Raw genomic sequence first — 21,741 nt, 5'->3', positions numbered from 1 at the left:
AGCATTTCGGTCTTACCAGAGGAACCTGACAACAGAGAGAAGAAACCCCGACGAAAACATTTAAAAATATGAGAAACAAATGAATGCATGTGTTCCTTGCCAAACTGGCATCTGCATTGTAACATCGAGCTTAGTGTAATGTTGTTAGGCTCGGGGTGAACTCTACACACCCTTGGAGATGGGAGGTAAGTGGGTTGGGGGTGGGTGGGACATTGTGACTATGACCCTTTAAAAACCACAATTCCCAGGAGGCACTGGCAATTTATTGGCTATGGGGTAGTCTGGGAGTCTGGAGCTAACAGAGTCTCTAACCAAAATAACTGGGAAAAGAAGCAGAATTAGCACAGGAAAGGCCACAGGGGAGTGAGTGTGAGTGTGTGTGTGTGTGTGTGTGTGTGTGTGTGTGTGTGTGTGCCTGCACAGATAAATGCTTCTGTGCAGTGTCTGCTCGCAGCGGAAGACAGGCCAAAGTGCTGCTGCCCCAAACATTTAGGGAACAGCCATTGATCCCTGTTCTTCCCCCACTTGTCTCCCATTCGCTCTCCCTCCACACCTGCTCCCCATCTTTTCTCCTCTTCCTTTTTGCCTACAACTTCGCCTCGCCTCTATCACACCATACCTGTGTCCTCTCCCTCTCTCTTTATTTTTTTTGGACAAGCTATGTCAGTCACAGCTGGACCATTACTCCAATAAACAATCGTCGCTGAAATCAAAGGTTTTTAAACCTTCCCTCCCCTCCTCCATTTCTAGTGTAAGTGGTGAGTTTGTGGTGACTGATAGCCACGCAAACCACATGCACATGAAAAAGAAAAAAAGAAAAAAGAAAAGAAAAGGAAGGCCTTTGGGTAAACCCCCCCAAAACCCGCCTCCCCTCAATTTCCCAAGATTTTTTCCCACACTTTCAATCCCTTTGCGCTTGTGCAGACCGATACAAACCTCAGGAGGTCATCTTTTCTAGCCATAAAACCAACTAATGCGTGATGCGGGAATTTAAAAAAAATTTTTTTAAGGTTCCCCCAAGTTTGCAATCACCAGTATCCGGGTTCCCATTCCCACTAAAGCTTCAGAGCGCGGGGGAGGATGGCATCCTGTCAGAAAGATTCAAAACTGCTCTGTGCGAAGACTCAGTAGGAAGAGAGGCCGGCACACTGAAGCCTTTGTGATCCAGCCAGCCACCCACACGTGGTGCTAGGCTAACAGATAGCAGCGTCTGAACGACTCCGCTGTACATGCTAAAACAAGGTGAACTATTCTGTAGGCTGTACGGGCAATTAGTGTGAGAGTTTAGAAACAAGACTACTAATAAAGGAGAAAATGACATGATTTTCCACTCTTTCAGATTTTCTTTTCCCTTGTCAAGATGTTTCAAGCCATTTCTCCATTGTTCATGGTTTTAAGGGTTATTTTCCAGCTCTGAGCTTTTCCATTTCCTCTGTGCATGGCACTGTTACTCTATCTTTTAAAGAAAAAAAACAAAAGAAAAGCACCTTTATGATAACTAGAATACCCAAGTTTGCCACTTTAAGCTCAAAATCTGCCGCGTACAATTTCCGTAGGTACTTGGGGCCAAAATGCCCCAGAAAATAAAGCTTTTGTAGAACCACCAACAAACTCAGATCTCACACTTTTTTAGCTGTAGCATTTGGGTGGTGTGATCCAACTGTAAACATGCACTTTACCACATGAATGCATTCACACAAACACACTCACTTGACTCTGGGCTTTCTGCATCCTATCTGCACAGCTCATCACAATGGAGGAGTATGTGAGAGTGCGTGGCTTTGCATCATCTCGGCTTTGCTCATCACAATGGAGGAGTACGTGTCAAGGCGCTTACGTTTGTAATAACTGCACTGTACTCGTTTTCCACGCCTCCACTCACCGAAGAGGTCGCACCTGCCACTCCCCACCCCGCCAGGTAAAGTGAGCAGCCGATGGAAGACCTGTTCGCCGAGAGCCATCGCGTCCCGTCGTTTCATACAGACACCACCCCCATCAGCTTGTGCACACCTACACACACACACACACCGTCGCTCACTCTGCCTTGCATACACAAACACGAGCTCTCAGAAATTACCATCTAAAAGATGTAATGATGTGGCTCGGCGTATAGACACACAGCATGGTGCCGTTTTTCTTTTGTAATCCACGGATAAGTGGGATCAAAGACAGAAGGGGCAAATGTCAGCATGTGTTACTAGCAGTGTGTCTGCGTACAGCTCTCTGTGGTAAATTCACCTGCATAAGGACTCGGCATCATTTGAGGGGGGAGAAAGAAAAAAGAAAGCTACGTGGGATCTTATTTCCTGGCAATCAAGTGTAGTGTTGGAGAAGTGAGTGGCCCAAACGTAATAGATTGTGGATGTGACTATTTTTTGGAAAACCAGTGGTGACATAATCAGATTTTCCCCTTCTCTGAGCTCTTGATGTTTATTGGTGATGGAGGCTTTTCTTGCCAGCTGTGTAATAATGAAACTCATTTGAAATCAGGTAGTCTTCCTGTCAATACAGCTGAGGAGGAAGAGGAGGAGGAGGCAATGGTGGCGGTGCAGGGGAAAGTATACGGATGACTAAGAATAAAATATTATCTGAAAGTAATGTTTCATGCATGCATGCATGCAAGACTGAAACCAGAGATACAAGTAGCTCCGTAAACATTTAATGGCGGCGCACACAGATTCACAAATTCACATTTTAATAAATAAAAAGAAAAACTTGTACTCTTCGTGAGATTCACAACACCTGACGCAAGTTAAAAGACAACCATTTTTCACTCTTTCAAAGCAGTTTGCGTGTCGAAGCTGCAACAGGAGGGCCGAGAAGGAGGCCCCTGCTCTATCCCTGGGGAAACCCTGTGCATGCTTGCATGCCAGGCAACTCTCCTGCTGGTTTGAATAATTAACTTGAGGCCTGTTCATCGTCTGGGCTCATTCAGAGGTGCTGGACCGTTGAGTCACCCTCTTTAATTCCACCAGGTTTTAGCTTTAAAATATAGATAAATATATGTATATATAGGGAGAAGGGAGTGGGCCTTATGGGACGGCTTAGGCACGCCACACACAAACTTTCTCCTCCTCAAGGTGTGAAAGTGTGTGGTTTGTGGTGACTGTCATTTCAGAAAGAAAACAAAAAAGGCTGATACACAGCTTCTCTGATCAGTTCCCAGTAACCCAAAAGACGGGGATTTTTGCTCAATGTGGACGTGCCTTTGACACTCTTTCGGGGGGTAAACAGCATATCGCAGATATGATGAGAATGGTGTATGAACAGAGGTGACAGCAATGGAAAACCTTAGAGTTAGAAGAAGAGTCACAATTAGCAGGAATCTGAGTTTGTCATCTTTCTTCCAAATACTACAAAATGACCAGCTTTTATTTATTTTTTGGTAAATTGTTTAAACGTTATAATCATCAGTGTGACTTTCATTCATGAAAAGTTAGGAAAAATACAACACAAGTTTTCCGGACCTGAAGTCTCTCACCCAAACACCTGCACTTCCGAATCAATGACTTATTGACTGGCCAGAGGCAAGCAGTGGTTTTTATTGTATTTGGCAGGTCATTGATTAGAGCATGCCCTGATCTCTCCCCTCATCTACATTCACCTGGACAACTTGGGTGTCTTAGGGAGACTGAAGCAAAGAAGAACACACAAGAGAGATCTGTGCACTTTGAATGTCATTAGCACATACTTTTACTGCGTGCGCTCACAAATCGCTAGAATAAAAGGAAGAAGCTACCTCAAAAATCGCCTCCCAGCCTATGGAAGTAGAAAGATGTGTAACAAATGCATTTTTTTAAGCATTTCTCCTGCTGCAAACAAAGCTTAAGAAAACTCAGCTCTTGTACAGTGTACAACATACCCAAGGACATAGCTCAGAAGCCATTACAGAGCAATCTCCAGCTCTGGTTTCACTTCCCATTAGCCATTCAGAGCCATGACAATACCCAGGGGGGAGAAGGTGCAGCCGTGGCTTTTCCTCTGCCAAGGCCCTCACATCAGTCAGTCGTTTAGCCCTCTGTAGCTCAGCAGTGCCATGTTGTGCAATACAATATATATATTTATATATTTTTTAAAAGTTATTTACGCTACCTAGTCTATCTTTTGATACTTTAAAGTGAAATTTGTATGAGGTAGCAGTCAACCACCCACCTTCACAACTCCAGGGGCACATTAGGATTTGAGAGGTCACGTTTGGAAACTGATGACAGATGCTGCCATTATCATGAACATTCAGAATTAAGCATTACTTGCACATATGCTTTAAACACTAGAGCTAAAAGGATGAGTGGCGTGTGTTCTTTAAAGATAAAGACTTAAACTCTTAAATCTGAGCCGTTCATGTGTTTCCTCTCAGTTGTGCGACCACAGCCACATTCTTGTCCTGTACAATTGTCCTGATTCCCAGGTTAGGCTTACCTTACTGCTGCCCTGAGCCCCGGCCCCAGATTACCCCATCAATCCCATTTTATTCCTCTGGCTCAGAGAGCCCACCAATCAGATGGCAGGATGGGGAGGAATATGATAGTGGATTGGCTCTTGTGGGGGGGAAGGGGTGGAGCAGCTCAGCCATCCCCTAACAACAGCAGTGCGCTGTGAAATGAGCGAGTATGAGAGACATAATTTACCCTTCCAGTTTTACCTCTTCCTCTACATTTCTTTGCCTGCCTTTCGTGCCAGTGCCCGTTTTTACCCTCTCTCGGCATTCCTCAAACAAACACCCCATCTTTGAAAGAGCAAAAAAAAAAAAAAAAAAAAAAAAAAAAAAAAAGTGCTTTCCCTGTCCAGTCTCCGCCTCCTCTCATCACTGCCTCAGCTATCAGTCTGCATATGACTGCTGACTCTGTTGCTTGTAGCGATGCTGAGCAGAGCTCTGCCGTGGCTTCGCTGCCACACACACACACACACACACACACACACACACACACAGAAGCCGGAGGAGGTCAGGCTGATTCCTGGCGGAAGGAAACAAATTACACACCGTGTGCCCACACATGTATGCAGTTGCACATGCACTAGCACTAACAGCTAAGCTCAAGCCGAATGGGATCTCTTCTCTGACCTACTTCTTTACCGTCGCACAGAGGGAAACACTGGGCAGGCTCAACATAAACTCCGCAGAAAGACAGCAGGACCAAAAAAATAAATAAATTTAAAAAAATCTGCTGTTCGTGTGAATGCTCAGGAATAGAAGCAGCTCCTAACCCAATGTTTCAATCCCCCTACTTCTTTTTCTTGTGGTTAAGAGATGGTAAAAAGAAAAGGAAAAAAAAAAAAAAAAAGGTGCCCCCTATGTCGGCTGGAGGTGTAACAGCCAGCTCCAGCCTCAAGCAGCCATCTTGTCTGTTTGTGTACGTGAGGAGAATAGAAAGGTTTTTTTTTTTTTTTTTTTTTTAAGAGAGAGAGAAAGATTTCTCATCACCGCCGCAAAATGCACCTTTTAAGTTTTAAGGCCTCCACTGTTACAGCTTTCAGGTTTTGTATTTAGAGATCACATTTTCTAATCCTGTGCCTTGATCCTCAAACGACAGGGACAGATTTTTTCCCCTCTTCATCACTGCAGCTTTGGATGTCCCACAAGGCATCTCCATTCAGAGAATTTTCAACCCCCCCCCCAAAAAATTAAATGGCCTTGATGCGTTTTCTGCACCGAATATTCATCCAGAACTGACAGAGAAAACATCAGTGCCGTTAGATCCATCTTTTTACACGGCGTATGAGAGCACACGCACCACTTCAAGCACTAATAAAACTCCTCCTGGCTTCTGTTGGGATCCTTTTGTTGGTTACATGTTATTACACCTGAAAATGTAACTAATTCTCATAGCATAAAGGGTTTTCTGCAGATAGTTTGACCACAACTCAGTCAATCAGCCTAATAGTCGATTCATGGATTACAGCCTGTGAATACAGAGTAAAGGTCTCTTGCATGCCTTAACAAAAGCAGTTCTGCTATTCATATTTATGAAAAAGAGCAAAATGATAAAAGGTTAGAAGGTTTGCGCTACAGCTGAAAAAAGGCAAGCCGCTCGTGCTAAAAGAGATTCTTAATAAAAAGCTTTTAAAAAAAAAAAAAAAATAGTTTCAGGTAGTTTCCAGATAAAATTCGATATACATGAAATCTGTCTAAAAATCACACAAGTGTAAAATTACCCCACAGCTGTGTGTATTTTTATTTAACGGCGTTGCGGTTATCCACGGTCATGGTTGATCTTCAGTTTGCCATAACACCTGCAGCTAAAACAGGTGAACATGACAGAGGGATGAGAGGTGCTTCCCAGTCCCACAAAGCCCTCATCACACACCTCCAACCATCACACACACACACACACACACACACACACACACACACACGGGAATCCCACAGAGGGGGAAGCATGTGCCCATTGTTGGGAGGGGGACGGGGGTCTCACGAGCCCCCCCCCTGCTCTTTGAGAAGTGACAATAGCTGCATTGAAAACACCTACCAGCCTGAGAGATACTAAAGGAGAGGGCGAAAGAACAGAAAAGGGGACAAAGAGAAAGCAGAAGAAAGGAGACTGCAGACTCCAAATGGATACGCATTCACCTCCTTGTCATGCAGAACATTCGTCCCAGAAGGAAAGTAAAGTCTGGTGTCAGCCTAACTTTACTTTGTACTCTCTCATGAGAAGAGGCAAACAAAATAACCGTTTCCAAAAATAAAAAATAAAAAAATAAATAAAAAAAGGTGAACTACAGCAATTTAGAATCGGCAAGTCGTTCAATATGTCTGTTAACTTCTGATGGGTCAGGTTGGACCTGAATCACAATAAACTGCGTCTGTGAGTGACAGACGCCTTCGCAAATCAATCCATCTGACAAGTTATTCATACATCAACGCCTTCATTTATGGAAATCGCATGCAAGCTCGCTGTCAAAGCAGTGGACACGTCCGCGAGGGCCAGAGTTGTTTAATCCTCCAGACTCACGGTCGTTTCGGGTTTTTAAACCGCACTGTAGATGGATTGTTTATGGGATTTATTCCACCGTCGAGAGGAGAGAGACGATAACCTCTCGCTGTTTGAACCTCTCGCGATTTTGCAACCACAAGCGCAGCTAGGAACTCAGAGGGGGGCCTCACGTCAACAACTCGCTCTGCACTTGAAACAATAAATATCTAATCCCTGTCATGTTACAGGGCCCCCCTGTGCAGCTCTGGGCCCCACGAATCGATCAGGGTTTCCCCCTTTAGGTGCCCCCATCTGTGACACACACAAAAAGGGAGTATTCAGGGGGATTTGGTCTGCGCCGCAGATGCGATAATAACTCGAGTAACTAAATGAGTGATGCGTTTTAATTTAACTATTTGTATAGGAGGAGAGTGAGCAGGTAAGATTAGTTTCTTGCTTTACAGAAGTGCTAAGAATACAGGAGTTTTCCCATGATGCCACACGGTATTTCAAAGGGGCTCTGCTATAAACTGTCATTCTGTGGAATCCTTGTAACAGCCTCAACTTTTGTGCGTTTTCCCATAAAAATACAAACAATTTCGAGTTAAACTTAAGAAAAAAATAAATAAAAAATTCCCAAGGTGTCATGTTTCACTACGCTGATTCGGCGCTACGGGACACCCAGCAAACGCTCCGGCTCCAACGCCACTGATCGGAACGAAGAGTACGTCACGTAAGCCGGAGTCGACACGGGAGATTAAAAATTCAATATAGGCCAAGTCACTCGATATCACAACCATCATATTTCAGCCGCACTAATCAAATTCACAGGCATGACCTCTGGGGTATATTAAATGTGTATATACAACATGTGTCATCTCTCAAATGTTTTGCGGGGGGAGATATCCATCTACTGCGGTAAATACAGTGCGAAGGAGAGCCAGCAGCAGTCACAGTAGCTACAACAAATTTGCTCCCCATAAAAATGAGCAGTGGATGGATTTCAGCGTGCAGCTTGCCAGAACCACGGGAGGGAGACTAAATGATTATGTTACAACAACACCGCCCCAGCTCTCAGAAAACAACAATCACGGTCTAGGTAGGATATTGCGGCGGAGTAAAAATTAAAGGGGAGTGGGAGCGAGGCAGACAGACGGGAGGACGGGGAGGGGGGGGAGGGAGAGCGGGAGGCATGGTTTTAGGGAGATCATCAGGGGCTGCGAGCACGTTTTGGCTGTTCGTCTGTAATTGTGGTGCAGACTGAAGCCACGACAGCGCTTCATGTCCTCTCATTTTAAGTTCGTTGAGGTATGGGGAGGAAAGAGAATCCTGTGTCCAAACAACTACGACAGACTCATCCTGTAAAGAGCCCGACATGTCAGTCAAACTCGATTTGGGCCTTTCCACACACCAAAAAGTTCAAACCCCAAATGTCAACATTTCCTGTCATCATTCAGCACCCTTGCCCCATTTTAAGATTTTTTTTTTTTGGGGGGGGGGGGGGGCTAATAAATACATTTAAAAAGTAAATCTGCGTCAACCCTTTCAGAGCAGAAAGGGTTGAAGCAGATTAGCAGGGAGATAAGACTGCCAGCTGATCGTTAATGGAAGCCACCATAGCGCTTCTCTGAAGGTTAACAGGAAAAGCAGGGCCTAACCACCAACACAAATGCTCCTTCACACCAGTGTCACAGGTTCAAGCCTGTCGCCACAGTAAATGTAGATCTTCTGCTTTATCTACATTAAACTCATGCACGCTGCTGCACATCAAGCTGATCTGCAGGGCCCAGATTTCTCAAAAAGCACCTCCAAACAAGTGAAATGGGCCGGGCACATTAATCAGGGGCCACATCACGCTCCCATTTAAAGTTTGAAAAACGTTCAGATAGAAAGAAGATGGTCTTCAGCTAAAGCAAACAATCTTTCAAGACACTTTTAGCCTTTAGGGAAAACACGCACACAAACTAACCTACCCTTACACCTTCACAATCACAGGGTTAAAAAGGTCAGACTCTAGAGCCGGGCAGTGCTTTCACACAGAAAAGAGAAATCACTTTGCCATAACTGATTATAACAAATAAATAAAATAAAGTAGGCCTTCAGAGTTTGGAGACGGGACAGCTGTGGGTCATAATGCACATCTCCTTAATTCCTAATGTGCATTTCCAAATCTATTACTCCCGCAGGGAATAACATACAAAGCACGTGACCGTTAAAGTACAAAAACAAAAGTGACGTTGCCTCAAAACTTTTTACAAAAAAAAAAAAAAAAAATCAAGAATGTCAAAACTCAGAAAACAAAGATACCGACGGCTAAACTAACAGCTCTCACACTGAAAACAACAGCTCATTTACATCTCACCTACACCTCAAAGTGCGAAATCAAAGCCCATTTTCTTTGTATTCTGCGGTGTCCAACATCTTAAGCCCTTTTAAAGCCGCTGTGTGTGTGTGTGTGTGTGTGTCTGTTGTTGTTGCTGCAGTTGTATGACTGCAGATTACAGTGTAGCCAGAGAACGTTACGAAACAAAATCAGGGCTTAGGCGAGAGAGTCCCGCTGCTTTCGGACCTGCGGCGTAGGCTTCAGGAGTACAGGGGAGAGGGGGGAAAGAAAACGACAAGAGGCAATTAAGGAATGATTTTCAACTCAGTTTGGGACAAAACCCTTGCAACTCACCTCCCTCAAACGCACACACACACAGTCTTGCTCAACTAGCTACACTGTCGAACACAAAGGCAAATTCGGGGGCCTAAGGGGCCCAGAGAAAGGGATGTGGTAGCGAGGGGTGGGGAGGTGAGGGACACTGCAGTATAAATGCTGAGAGGAGGTTAGAAAGATGTGTGTTAACGTGAAAGAACAGACGGCGTAGGGGACAAACCGCGTGGAGGGAGAAGGGGTTTCAGAAAGAGGTGAATAATGGCATCGGTACAATGGGAACGAAGAGCGAAGGTGATGCATGAGGGGCTATTAGATGGCGTCAGCTGAGCTAGCGCCCTACAGGAGAGCGACGCGCTCACATGCTTACATCACACTCCATCGAGCAGTTGATCTCAAACTGCAGTCAGAATAGGAAGTGAAAAATTAATCTAAGGCTGAGCAGAGAGGAGGGAGTGTAAAGGTAAACCAGTAAAAGAAATTAAAAAGAGAGACACTTATTATCGATGTTTTTGATATTTTGCTCTCCAACCAGCTGCTGGTTTGATCCCGAGTCACCCGGCAGGGTGGTACTCGTGTATAAATTAGGTAACTGCGTTACTGGCTGCACTTGTCTGAGTCAGCCTTTCAAATAAATCCATCACTGAATTTCTCAGTATTTAAAAAAGAAAAACCCAAACGGATCCAGATCAAGAGCTAGCTTCTCACGTACATTACAGCAGTGCTGTAAAATCTGTTATCAGCGGTTGATCGCGCAGCGCATTGAACCTCAAAATGTAGATCACCATCAGACGTGTCATCACTTGTGGGCGATGCTTAATGGTGCCGGTTGCATCTTTTTTCCTCCAAGATTTCCATTTTGTTTGTGAGCGAATTTTTCCAGCCTATACGTTTATTATTAGATCATCTTAAAGACAAAAGTCAACAATTTCTCTCTAACATACAGGCTCAAACTGTGGCTTTATAAATGGCATGAATGGGCTCCAATCAACCAAAACATCAAAAATATAAATCAATCAAAAATACAGGTTACAGGTGATCAAACTAATAGCAAACATGGGCTAATCTTAAATTTCACACACAACTCACAATATTATTTTTGGTGGCATACAGTTGGGTTTTGGTGCCCATGCATGAAATCTGACTCAACTTTGACACATAAAGACAGGAGTGACAGCTGCAAATTTAAATACAGCTACAACACTGCACACATACAAATCTCAAGAAGTGAGAAAAGCAAGGAAAAAAAAAAGAAGAAGAATGAAACTATCTCCTGGAAAATGAAACTATTCTGCAGAGAGTAGATCTACTCTATTGATTAACGGTGAAATTATGTAATAAGGCAGCAGTTCTCCACCACTTGGGTCTCCAGACAGGAATTTTTTAAAGCAAACGAAATAACAATCGTCATAAGTGACCGAGCGCTATGACTAACATGAAATTCCACTCTTGATTTCTGTGACTGAATGACGGGGTGCTTGCTCAAAGTGAAAGTGTCTGTCAATAATGTTTAAAGCAAAGAAAGGGCTTACGGTCAAGAAATAAGGCATTGTCAGAAATTGCGAAAGCCTAACCGTTTCCTATGACTATCGCAGCTTACGGAATATAATCATAAGATCTGTGTAATACAAGAAAAAGGATGAGTAAACAACAGAACAGCGAAAAGTACATTTTCTATTCTAAAGAAAGAGTTGGTTACTGCTGCGCTACTTTCTCTGTTTTCCTCCATAGTCTCACAATTTCATCTGCAGCAGAGTCTTTAGTCTCAATTTTAAAATTTCTATTTTTAAAACTATTCTACTGACTTGTGTTGAAACAAAAATTTTAAAAAAGTTTTCCCTTCTCAACTACATGTTCTCAGTTTCACAAAAAATTGATTACTCATATCACTGCAAGACAAATCGAGTAACTTCCCCAGAATGCAGCCGCGATCCTGATGCTTTAACAACAACCTAAAGAGAAAAAAAAACAAGAAGTCGTTTGCTCAGAAATAGTGTCTGCGTGTCACTTTCTATAAGCCGGGGGTGGGAGGTTCAAGTCCCCACCTTTCGTGCACGTAAAGCTACACATCACACGCATAGCCAAGGGGGAGGGGGGGTTAACCTCTTGCTCTTTGGCTTGTCATTAATGTTTATCCAGAATTTGTTTCTACATTACTCATTACAGTGTGTGAAAGTCGTCATTCTGCATCTGTGACAATCTGGCTCAGTTACCTCATTTCCTTTCCACATCCTCAAACAATTACATCTTTTAAATAGACACACACACACACACAGAACAAACATAGAGGTTTACATCAGCAAAGAGCTTCAGTCTGAAGGAGCAGGCCTTGCCTTTAACCAAGATCACCATGGATATTCTACTTGAAATGGTGCCTAATTTGATTATTGTTATCCTCCTGGATTTCTTCTCTCTGACGATCACAGGTTGCACATTCCAGAGCCCACTTCTCTCACTTCTCTCCCTCCCTCCCTCCCTCCCCCGGGCCTTGTAACGTTTGATCCGGGGCCAGGGGGAGGCCGGCCAGACATTCAGCCCAGAGTCTGGCGCCCTCTCCTCAGTGTACCATGCACTATAGCTCCCTGCTGCGCGGCCTGGAGGAAATCATGCAGCTACAAGAATTGTAAAAGCCCTCATCTATTGAGCAGAGGTTAAAACAGGGGGAACAATGCCTTTGACTCACATTCTGCTTCCCTCTGTGGAAAGCCTTAAAAAGCACCTTAGAGAGAAGAAAAAAAAAAAATCAATGGGCAAAAGAAAGGAAAGAAAAGTCGATATTACTTCACCAACTTATCTATTCATACCCTTCTTAAACATGTTTTCCATTTGTGGGAATAGAAAAAAAAAGATTCATGTGACTATTTAATAAAAAAAAAAAATGTGAAAGATTTACCAACTGTGGCATCACAACCCCCGGAGACTCGGACTACATGCCCTCGTGCGTGTATGTTTGAGCGCTGCGTTTGTGTCGGGCTGGGCGCTCACACAGATGTGTCGTATCAAACTGTAAGAAGACTGCGAAGTTTTCTTTGGCAGTGCAAATCAAAACAAAGCAGATGGAGGAATGCAAGATGTAAGAGGAAGAGCTCCGAAACTACCAACAACCTAAACGTGTCGCTGAGCAGTCTGGCCTTTCTAACAAATTATTCTCATATGCAACACACACACACACAGAAGACAAGGAAACAGATTCCAACAATGCACGGGCTCCTCCTCTGCAGCTCCTCTGCAATTTCACAGCTAGGCGTGGAGAAAAGAAAAAAAAAAAAAAAGAAAGGGTCCCCTTCCTTATTCTCCTTGTCCTCGGTGTCTTAACAGAAAACTCCCCGATGCCTCTCTATCTCCAAAGCTGTGCTGAGTAATCGAGCAAATGAGCTAAGAGGGAGGAGGGTGAGAGATCGAAGTGGAACAGATTCAAAAATTCCACTCTGTATTCCATTATAAGACATGATGGGAGCCGGGATAATGTGATGTTTTTTTGTAAGAGAATGTGGGTGCAGGAAGGACACACTGAGGAGGAATGAGCATTTCACCTGCAAATCAAGTTTATCCTGCCGCTACCTTCCTCATCCCTCCTGTTCTCGCACATCCGCGCTGACAAGGGAACCGGGCACATCCGACAGCTCAGGAGCAGGAGCCACAACACGGACCCCTCCCCTCCCCAAAGACTGCGTTTCAGCACAGAAACATGTTCGGCTCCACTCCTCTACATACTGTTTGAACTGTTGCAAGAAGAGGGCCAGATGCAGTTAACACCTCTTCTGTGAGCAGACATTTTGCTCTAAAGATCAAGTCAAGATTTAGACTCGCTGTTCTGTCTCTACATATTCCCCCCCACACCCCAGTAAACCCCCGTTAAAAAAAAATTCTGCAAGAGCTTAAAAATAGAGATTAAGCAGCAACACTGGCCACCCAGCCACTCTGCTCCAATGGCTCATTACGCCACATGACTAGGAGGGGAGGGATCTGCCATCCTGAATTAAGGCCTCCCCCTCATGAGAGGCCAAATGCTTGGTTATTTAAAATAAATAAATAAATGGGTTATATTTGAGTGCTCTTTAACTGAGGGAAGGTCACCGACCCATGCACGTTTGAGAGCTACAAATGGCTACAATGGGAATAAAAGGGATAAATGTAACTTTAAAAAAAAATTAAATTAAAAACAAAAAACAAAACAAAAAACAAAACACTGAAGTGAGGGGAAAAAAGATTTAATGAGAGAGCAATGTGTAAGCCAAGTGAGCACCGTGCCAAAGAGGGGTCTAAATAGTGTGACCAGTGGCTTGTTAGCAGAAAGAGACAAGCTGCTCTATCTATCATAAAAGAGTGATTCATAGATTACTGTGCTTAGCAGAAAGCTTGCGAGACTGTAAACGCATAACAAGAACAGCTATGAATGTACACTTCATGGTAAGCGTGAACAGGATTCCCGGAGCGGTATCTGATGACACTGTGCAACCAGCTATCTTTACAGAAAACACGATACGTCTGCATTCAAAAAGGAAGCCCAGGGATTTCCTCATCTGAACCGGCTCGGCCGAGATATTTCGTGAAGTCGTGCGCGCGGCCGTGCGGGCGACGAGAGAAACGGTGATATTCCAGGCAGAAAGCTAAGGGGAGGAACGGAGGATCGATAGTGACTGAGCCTCTGCTCTTGTTGCTTCATCCTCCCCTGAGGCGTAATTCACTGGATGTTTAAAAAGGCGACGGGAGTCACAATAGGGGATCAGATGGGATTGACCACGGGATGAAAATGTGAGGAGTGTTTATTAAACTGATGCGGTCGAGATGAAAAGCGGGGAGAAGGTGAGCGCAGATCGGTCAAGAGGCGCGCACGATGGTCATTAAAAGCTAATGCCGGTGCGAGCGACAGCGACTCGGTGATTCCAGAGAGCATAGATTAAAAAGGCTGCGCTGGAAACAAAAGCAACCGTAGGTAATGTGAAAAGAAGGCACCTGACAGAGCTCGGAGGATGATATCATGACCGATAATAATTTACATCCTCCTGTGGATGAATGTCCTTCGCTGGCCTTCTTAGGGCCAAGGCCAAACCAAAGACAAAGCTAAAGTGTTGATTCAGCTTCACGGGGATCCTGAACGGATAAGCTGTGGCAAACACACACACACACACACACACACACACACACACACACACACACACACACACACACACACCCCCCACTCGGGGGCTGACCAGCTGTCTCACACTCCCCTCCCCAAAATCTCCATCCAAACCTAGAGGGGCAGGAGGAAATAAATCACTCAAATGAAGATGCACACAGAGGGAACGCAAGTAGTGTACGTCACACACACACACACACACACACCTCTATCTGTATGAGCTCTCCACTACTGCAGTGTGTCCAACTACTGGACTGTTTCCTCCTAAAAGACACACCTACGCAGGCTTATGCGCACTACACCTGACCAAAATACACACACACACACACACACACAAGTATAACAAGGAGCGTCACACCCAGTTTTATTTCACTGCTCTTGCAAATAGCTCGAGCCGCTGATACCCACGAAACGCGTCGAGGTTGGTTTTAAAACCAGTTTATCTCACCTACTGACTGCAGGTGTACACCTAAAGACCTTTGCCTGTGCGTGTCTGTGAGTGCGTGCATCAGTGCCAGCAAAGAGCCGGAGATTGTGCTCGGTGCCAACAGCTGATAAGAGAAAAGGTCGTGTTGCATAACAGGAGTTTGTGCTTTGCGCGCCTGTGACATAATGGAGTAGGAAAGGGATGCAGGGAAGAAGGGGAGCGAAGGCAGAGGGAGGTAATGGGTACGAAGGGGTTTATGTTAGAGGAAGTAGCCGAGCTACCTTGGCATTAGAAGGCCGCTGAACACCTTTCGCCGATCCAAATTGAAGCCGGCAACTCACAGAACGCTTTATAATGATGCCGTAAACTCTCCACTGGCAAAGCAGACTTCATTTAAGCATAAAAGCCACACTGCCTTCTCATTTAAAGTGCAAACCTAATAAATACGTACATTAAAAAAATAAAAATAAAAATCTAAAAGGAACGAAGAAGATTGGATTAAAATTAGGCTGGGCTAGCCAACTTCACTCCCAGAGCTCTTTCTGGCAGCGCTTGTCAAGTTAGCAGGCCCTGTGAGAGGAAGGATGAGGCCAAAGGGATGTGAGGCTGGGCCTGCAGTGTGGGAAGGCTGCTTCTTCTCTTCTGCTTCAACACACAACTGTTCGCATGGGGACACATTAACTAACGCCTGGTGATGTTCACATACCTGCCAACTTCAGCTCTTGATACATATGGCTGTGTTTTGTATGTTTGTTTTTTTTTAGGCTTTGATTTCTCTGCGCAGTGCAAGCAGCACATAAAATCGCGATTTTGTTTCCTTCATTTTGCACTGTGTGCAAACTGCCAGTAATCTCCATGAGGACTTTTATATTTTGCTGGCAGTTGCTTTTATGCCATGCTGTTACAACCTGGCAATGCAATAAAAGCAGGTCCAGGTTTTATTTTGCCCCCCTATCGGTGAATGTAAAAACAAAACAATACAATAAAGGAGAGTAATGATAGTTTCAGATTAAAAGAACCCCCCTCCATTGCTTTTCATTCGATCCCACCCAAAATGCTGCCATTTCAATCCTCACCTTACCCCCCCGTCCTCACGTTCGTGGAAAATATATGGGAAGCACCTTCACAGAAGCGGTTGCGTGGAACTCAACTGTAGTAAACAGTAAAATAAACAGGCAGTAAAATGTCGCTCTTGCCACGGTACACTTTGCTTTTGCCCCCGTAGTCATAGTGACAGAGAGGTTGGAAAGTGAACCCTGCCATGTTGCACACGTGAGGAGAAGAGAGCTCATGAAAGGAGAATTTGCATTGAAACATAAGGTTAAATGAACCGCACTGAGGCTCAGGCACGGTGAAAAAACAACCCTGTGACCCTCTCTTCATGGTCCTACATGAGGCCCACATTTCATTTGGACAGCTCAAGAACGAGAGAGAGAGAGAGCGAGGCCGAAAGACTGGGGGGGGATAAAGAGAGGAAGGAGGAGGGAGAGTCTGTGCCTTTGCACTCCCCCATTCTTGCCATGCTCTCTATTTTTGTTTCCTCTTTTTGTGCGTGCTCGACGCACACACTCACAGTGCAATGGATTTTCAACTTGGCCCTCATCAGTTGTGCGCCTGATGAAACAAACACTGACAGCCTCTTTACATTTGTAAAGGCCCCTGCAGCAGCTGTGCTTGTCCCACACACACACACACACACACACACACACACACACACACACTTTGAATCAGAGGCCTAGCCCCTGCTGGGGCCTACAGGAAGAGCAGACTCTGCACAAAATGGCCTGACTGCACTGAGCAGCTACTCTCGCTTACAACACTCACACACACACCAACACAGTGTGTCATGTTTCGTTAGACAGGACAAGTCTGCCACACATTAGTGATACCTCAGCCATTACACAGAGCTGACCCCTGGCTCAAGAAGGCGCCAACAAATAAGAAAATAAACCTACAAAAATAGATTTTTCTTCGCTGACATGAAAGCAGGAGACAGGTGAGCTTGTCCTCTGGATTTGTTCTCTCCACACTGGCGTTTGCAATCCCTGTGGGAAATGATGATCGCCCTGCATTGTTTCGTTTTGCTTTTTTTCCCAAAAGAACTCGCTCACTTCACTATTTTGAAATCGTTTGTGACCGTTGAATCTTCAGTGTCATTCGCAGACAGCGGGCGTTCATCGGGTGCAGAAGGCAAGGGTGGCAACCCGCACTCATGTTTCAGGGGGAAATGGTTAAGCCAAGCATGTATAATTGTCTTACGCTAATTACCGGGGGAGGGGTGGCTCACTAAGGGGCCAAGAGTCCTGTCTCAAAGCATTGGGGAGGGGAGCTGGGCCTTGAGGAGCTGGACTCCTCCAGGTTTTTGTAAATGCGTTTGGGGGCCTAGTTTGGTTCGGGCCAAACATTATGCATTGACTGCAGCTGCAGAAAACACATGACAGATGTGAGACACATGCACACAAAAACACACATAGCACTGGGATGTGCATCCTGCAGTCAAGCAGCCCCCATCCCAAAGTCCAGATGCTTTGTCACCAGAGCTAATACTACAACGAGTTATTAAAAGGCTAAATTTATTTATTTATTTATTTTAAAACCCTTCCAGTTTTAGAAAGCCTGAAACTGGCTGGCCACAATGCAATGCCTCAATTTTAGACGGGGACTTTTATATCAGTTAGTCATAATTTCTACAGCACATCCTGTTTCCTCAGTTCAGGGAGAAGCTTACACATAAGCGGATCCGATCAAAAACGTGTCATCTTTGCAACACTCATCCCACTATTACAGCACAAACGTGCACACACGCGCACAGCAGAATTTATGGTCAGTTAACATCAATGTAACTGAAACTATCCGGTCACGCTCAGAGGAAGATTGTGTCAGAAAGATCACCATCGTGGCTGAACATAATTGATATAATAATAATAATATTTTCACCATGGGGACAAAGAGCACTTTATTTCTGTAATATTCACGTAGTAGTGAAGTTCCAAAAAAAAAAAAAGAAAAAAAAAAGCCTGAGCTGCAATGAATAACCGGCACTTATTGAGTCTTTGCTAAAGATGACTCTCCTTTATGTTGCTTTCCAGCAATGTTGATGCCAGCAACAATAATTTATCAGTGATGGGTCAGTGACGTAATGCCCTACTTTTCCAACACTTATTCATAGGACACAAGGGGATACCCTAAAAAAATAAAAAATAAACAAAAACCAAGCAACCAAAGTGTCCTTAATAATTCTCTGCACTTGTTGCGGGGCAAACAAAAAGCTCACGAGCAAATGCACGGACGCAGACCCCCCAATTGTTCACACAGACCTGTTGCTCGGTTTGGCCCTTTGCAACACTTTTTGAGACTATGATTTTGAACGCACCCTGCTCCAAAAAATAAATAAATAACAATAAATTATAGAAGAAGCGCACACTTTTATAGGTGTAGTCCACATGGCGTTTAAGTGAGGATGGGTTTTGGAGGGAGGGGGGTGTGTTTAGCTCTGCTGACTTCAGTCAGTCGAGCATTAGCGCACGTGAGATGCCTCGTGCCTCGTGCAAATAAAGGCAACAATGTGTCCGGTGGGCGCACAGCAACAATCTATACATCAACGAAGTGCAAAAAAATAAAGTATATATATATTTTTTTTTTGGGGGGGGGGGGGGGGGGGCAGTCATAATTTAAAAATAAATAAATGATGGTGGCTAAAGTACAAGCACACTGCGAGATTAAAGTCTTTGTTTAGGTCACGCAGATGGACCGCTATAGCGAGACTGTAATTAAAGCCAGGGCCGAGCTGGACTAGCTCCTGGTTTCACAGCCCCTTCCTCCTCTACAAAATTCACCAGTGTTACTTGCAGGGACACACACAGAGAGAGAGAGGGAGAAAATGGTCGCTTCATACATGAACCTCTGCAATGCGACTGAACACAGTCTCTTTAAAAAGATGGAACCGCTTAGAAACACTTGTCTCAAACATGTCCACCAAGTAGTGTAGCGTTAAACCGAATTAAGCAGCCGAGGAGGACCTAAAGGCTAGTTAGCTATCGCCTCTCCCAACACCTCCCGTAGTATAGCACAGGAGAGAGAGAGAGAGAGAGAGAGAGAGAGAGAGAGAGAGAGAGAGAGAGAGAGAGAGAATGGAGTTATCCCCTCAGCGAGCTGCTGCAATATCTGCTCCTTCTCAGAGGTCACACGAAGACCTGCCAAAATCGTCGACACCGGCGCTGGACTTGACTTGTACAACGGCGGTAAAAGCCGAGGGCAGGCGTGTAGCAAACAAACAAACCCAGGAGTGTGCCCGCAGCGTTTCGAGAGGTGGAAATTGAATGAAAATGCCTAATCGCATGACCCCCTTTTTCCTGCTGCACGGAGAAAATTAAAGAGCCACAACAGTCCGCGAAACATGTCGGTTTGTCAGCCCCACGCCAAAAACACACACACACACAGAGATATATATATACACCCTGCGCCAGGACTGTAACACTTAGCCACCCATAGGCTCGAGCATGAGGACGGGTTATAGTAAGCCATATATTCCGAAATGCTCAGCATGGGACGAAATGAAGTCGCAATAGCCGAGCCATGGCCGACAGGCTCGTCTTCACGACTCTGAGTAGCAAGAAACGGCTAGCGAACAAAAGCGTATTCTGGGAAACTGTTTGCCAAGTCTTTTAATTTAAAACCTTTTAGGGGCCTTGTAGCACAGCCGAAGCATGCTATGCACAAAATCACGGGTTTAAACCGGCCAAAATAAGCGAAGCAATCCCCCTTCACTGCTACAACCAGCACCACTAAAGCACCCGATGTTCAAATAGCCTAAAACATGGTCGGTGTCGAAGAAACGCTGCAGCAGACGTTGAATAAACATTGCTGTCTCTTTAAATTAAAAAAGGAAAGAAGAAGACATGTTATTGTTAACACGTCGAGGCAACTTAAAGGCGTTACATTTTGGAGGATATTTGACCCAAATGGAGCCCAGGCTGCATGATGGTAACCTTCACCAGCCCGTGATGGAAAGTTTATGCGTTTTCATCGAGGCGAGCAAAGGAAAACTTGAATAGAGCCGATATCAGTGAGCATTTCTGGCAATAATAATAATAATAAAAATACCAGCGTTCACTTACATATTTCTTTTGGATGATATTCCTCTTAGGTCGTTCCTTGCTCATTATGCAATCCCCCAAAAAATGTTTGGCTATAGAGAGAATGGCCACATGAATTTCTTTCTTTGACTATCGCTTCTCCCGGAGCTCCAAAGGACGATTTAAATCCCCGGCTCTGTAAGGAAAAGCTTGCTGGCTTTGCAGAATCCTCCTTCGGTGTTTCCCCGTTTGAAGAATTCGGATTAAATCCCCCGGAAATATATATATCTATATATACAGATGTATATATATAAATATATATATTCAAGAGTCGACGACGAACAGAGACGGACTGAAGCCAAACTCACTTGGGGATAACATAGTCAAAACAAATGCACAACAATAAGTTCCATTCGCTCCGACAGCTCGGCTTCTCGTCTCTGCGCACTCGCTCCCGGCTCCTTTCAAATGCATGAATGTAGCTGCGGTGATGTCAGAAAAGTTACATCTTGTTTGAGGCGACGAGACATCGAGAAATAAATAAAATTACAAAATAAAACGTTAGGTGTCACGTCGCTTTCCTTTTTTCCCCTTTCTTTTGGAGGGGGGCTGGAGCCTGAGGTCGTCGACAGATCCAGCGGCACTGCTGTGCTTACCGAGAGCAGCTCCTTTCTTTCACTGCCTCCGCCTCCTCGCACAACACCGCCACCATCAGCGGCAACTTTAAAAAATTCTCGAGAGACAACCCCGAGCACGTAGCCCTGCTAGATAAGCCTATACCGTGTTCTTTTACGGATTTGTGGTGTGTTTGTGGTAATCGTAACAAGCATTTTTTTTCTAGTAATCCTGCACTACATGGCGCGTTTAAAGTCCTATGCAGCAATAGCTTGCTAAGGTCATTTCGAGGAAACACCAGTGGTCACAATAAAGTTTATCTTCTTCTTTTTAAAAAAAAATTACTCTTGTGTCTTGGTTTTGATGTTAAGACAGTTAGTTTTATGCTGCAGTTTTAATGGGATTTAACATTTCCACTAAGAAGTTGTTAGGGGACAAAAAGAAAAAGTGAGGGTTCCCTAACGCGAATTTGAATGCGAATGACTGCCCCCCTCCACTCCCACACCACAACCACACAACCTCAGAGCACGTGGTTAAACATTAAAGCTCGACCTGAATGGTGGGAGATGCTATACTTTTAGGAACTTTTCAACTGAGAAAAACTTATTGTTATAGAGAAGAGAGTTTCACGCCCAGTGTAATGATGTCACTGGTGCAGTTCCACAGAGCGACTTTGCAGACCAGCAAGAATAAAAGCATGATGTGATCTGAATGCATTAAGCAGCTTCATATTTTTAAAACTACATATACACATGCATGCATGTGTATATATTTTCAGATATGCTTTCTTGGATTCTTTTTAAAGCACTGTGTAGTGACTGTTAGCTGACTGGATGTCCTCATCCCCCTCAGTATCAGTGGGCTTGCTGTGGTATTACTCTAATGTACTGAGTGGGATGGTTGCTCCGTTTGAACCACAGAGGTAGAGGTAGTTA

General features: G+C 44.5%; 1 protein-coding gene across 1 annotated transcript in view; it reads right to left on the bottom strand.

Moving 5' to 3' along the window:
* The window catches only part of jarid2b (jumonji and AT-rich interaction domain containing 2b), a 106,855-nt gene extending 85,831 nt beyond the window's left edge, over positions 1–21,024 (bottom strand). Inside the window, exon 1 of the mRNA XM_085262942.1 lies at positions 20,234–21,024. Within this exon, the coding sequence (XP_085119068.1) occupies positions 20,234–20,278 (45 nt within the window). The 5' untranslated portion in view covers positions 20,279–21,024. The remainder of the gene's footprint in view (positions 1–20,233) is intronic.
* Between the last annotated feature and the right edge of the window lie 717 nt (positions 21,025–21,741).

This window comes from Mchenga conophoros, linkage group LG22 (assembly GCF_057382185.1).
Source record: "Mchenga conophoros isolate Kocher_MC1m ecotype Shallow Benthic linkage group LG22, M_conophoros_male_GT1.1, whole genome shotgun sequence".
Classification (NCBI taxonomy): Eukaryota; Metazoa; Chordata; class Actinopteri; order Cichliformes; family Cichlidae; genus Mchenga; species Mchenga conophoros.
This window is presented reverse-complemented; position numbering and strand designations above follow the sequence as displayed.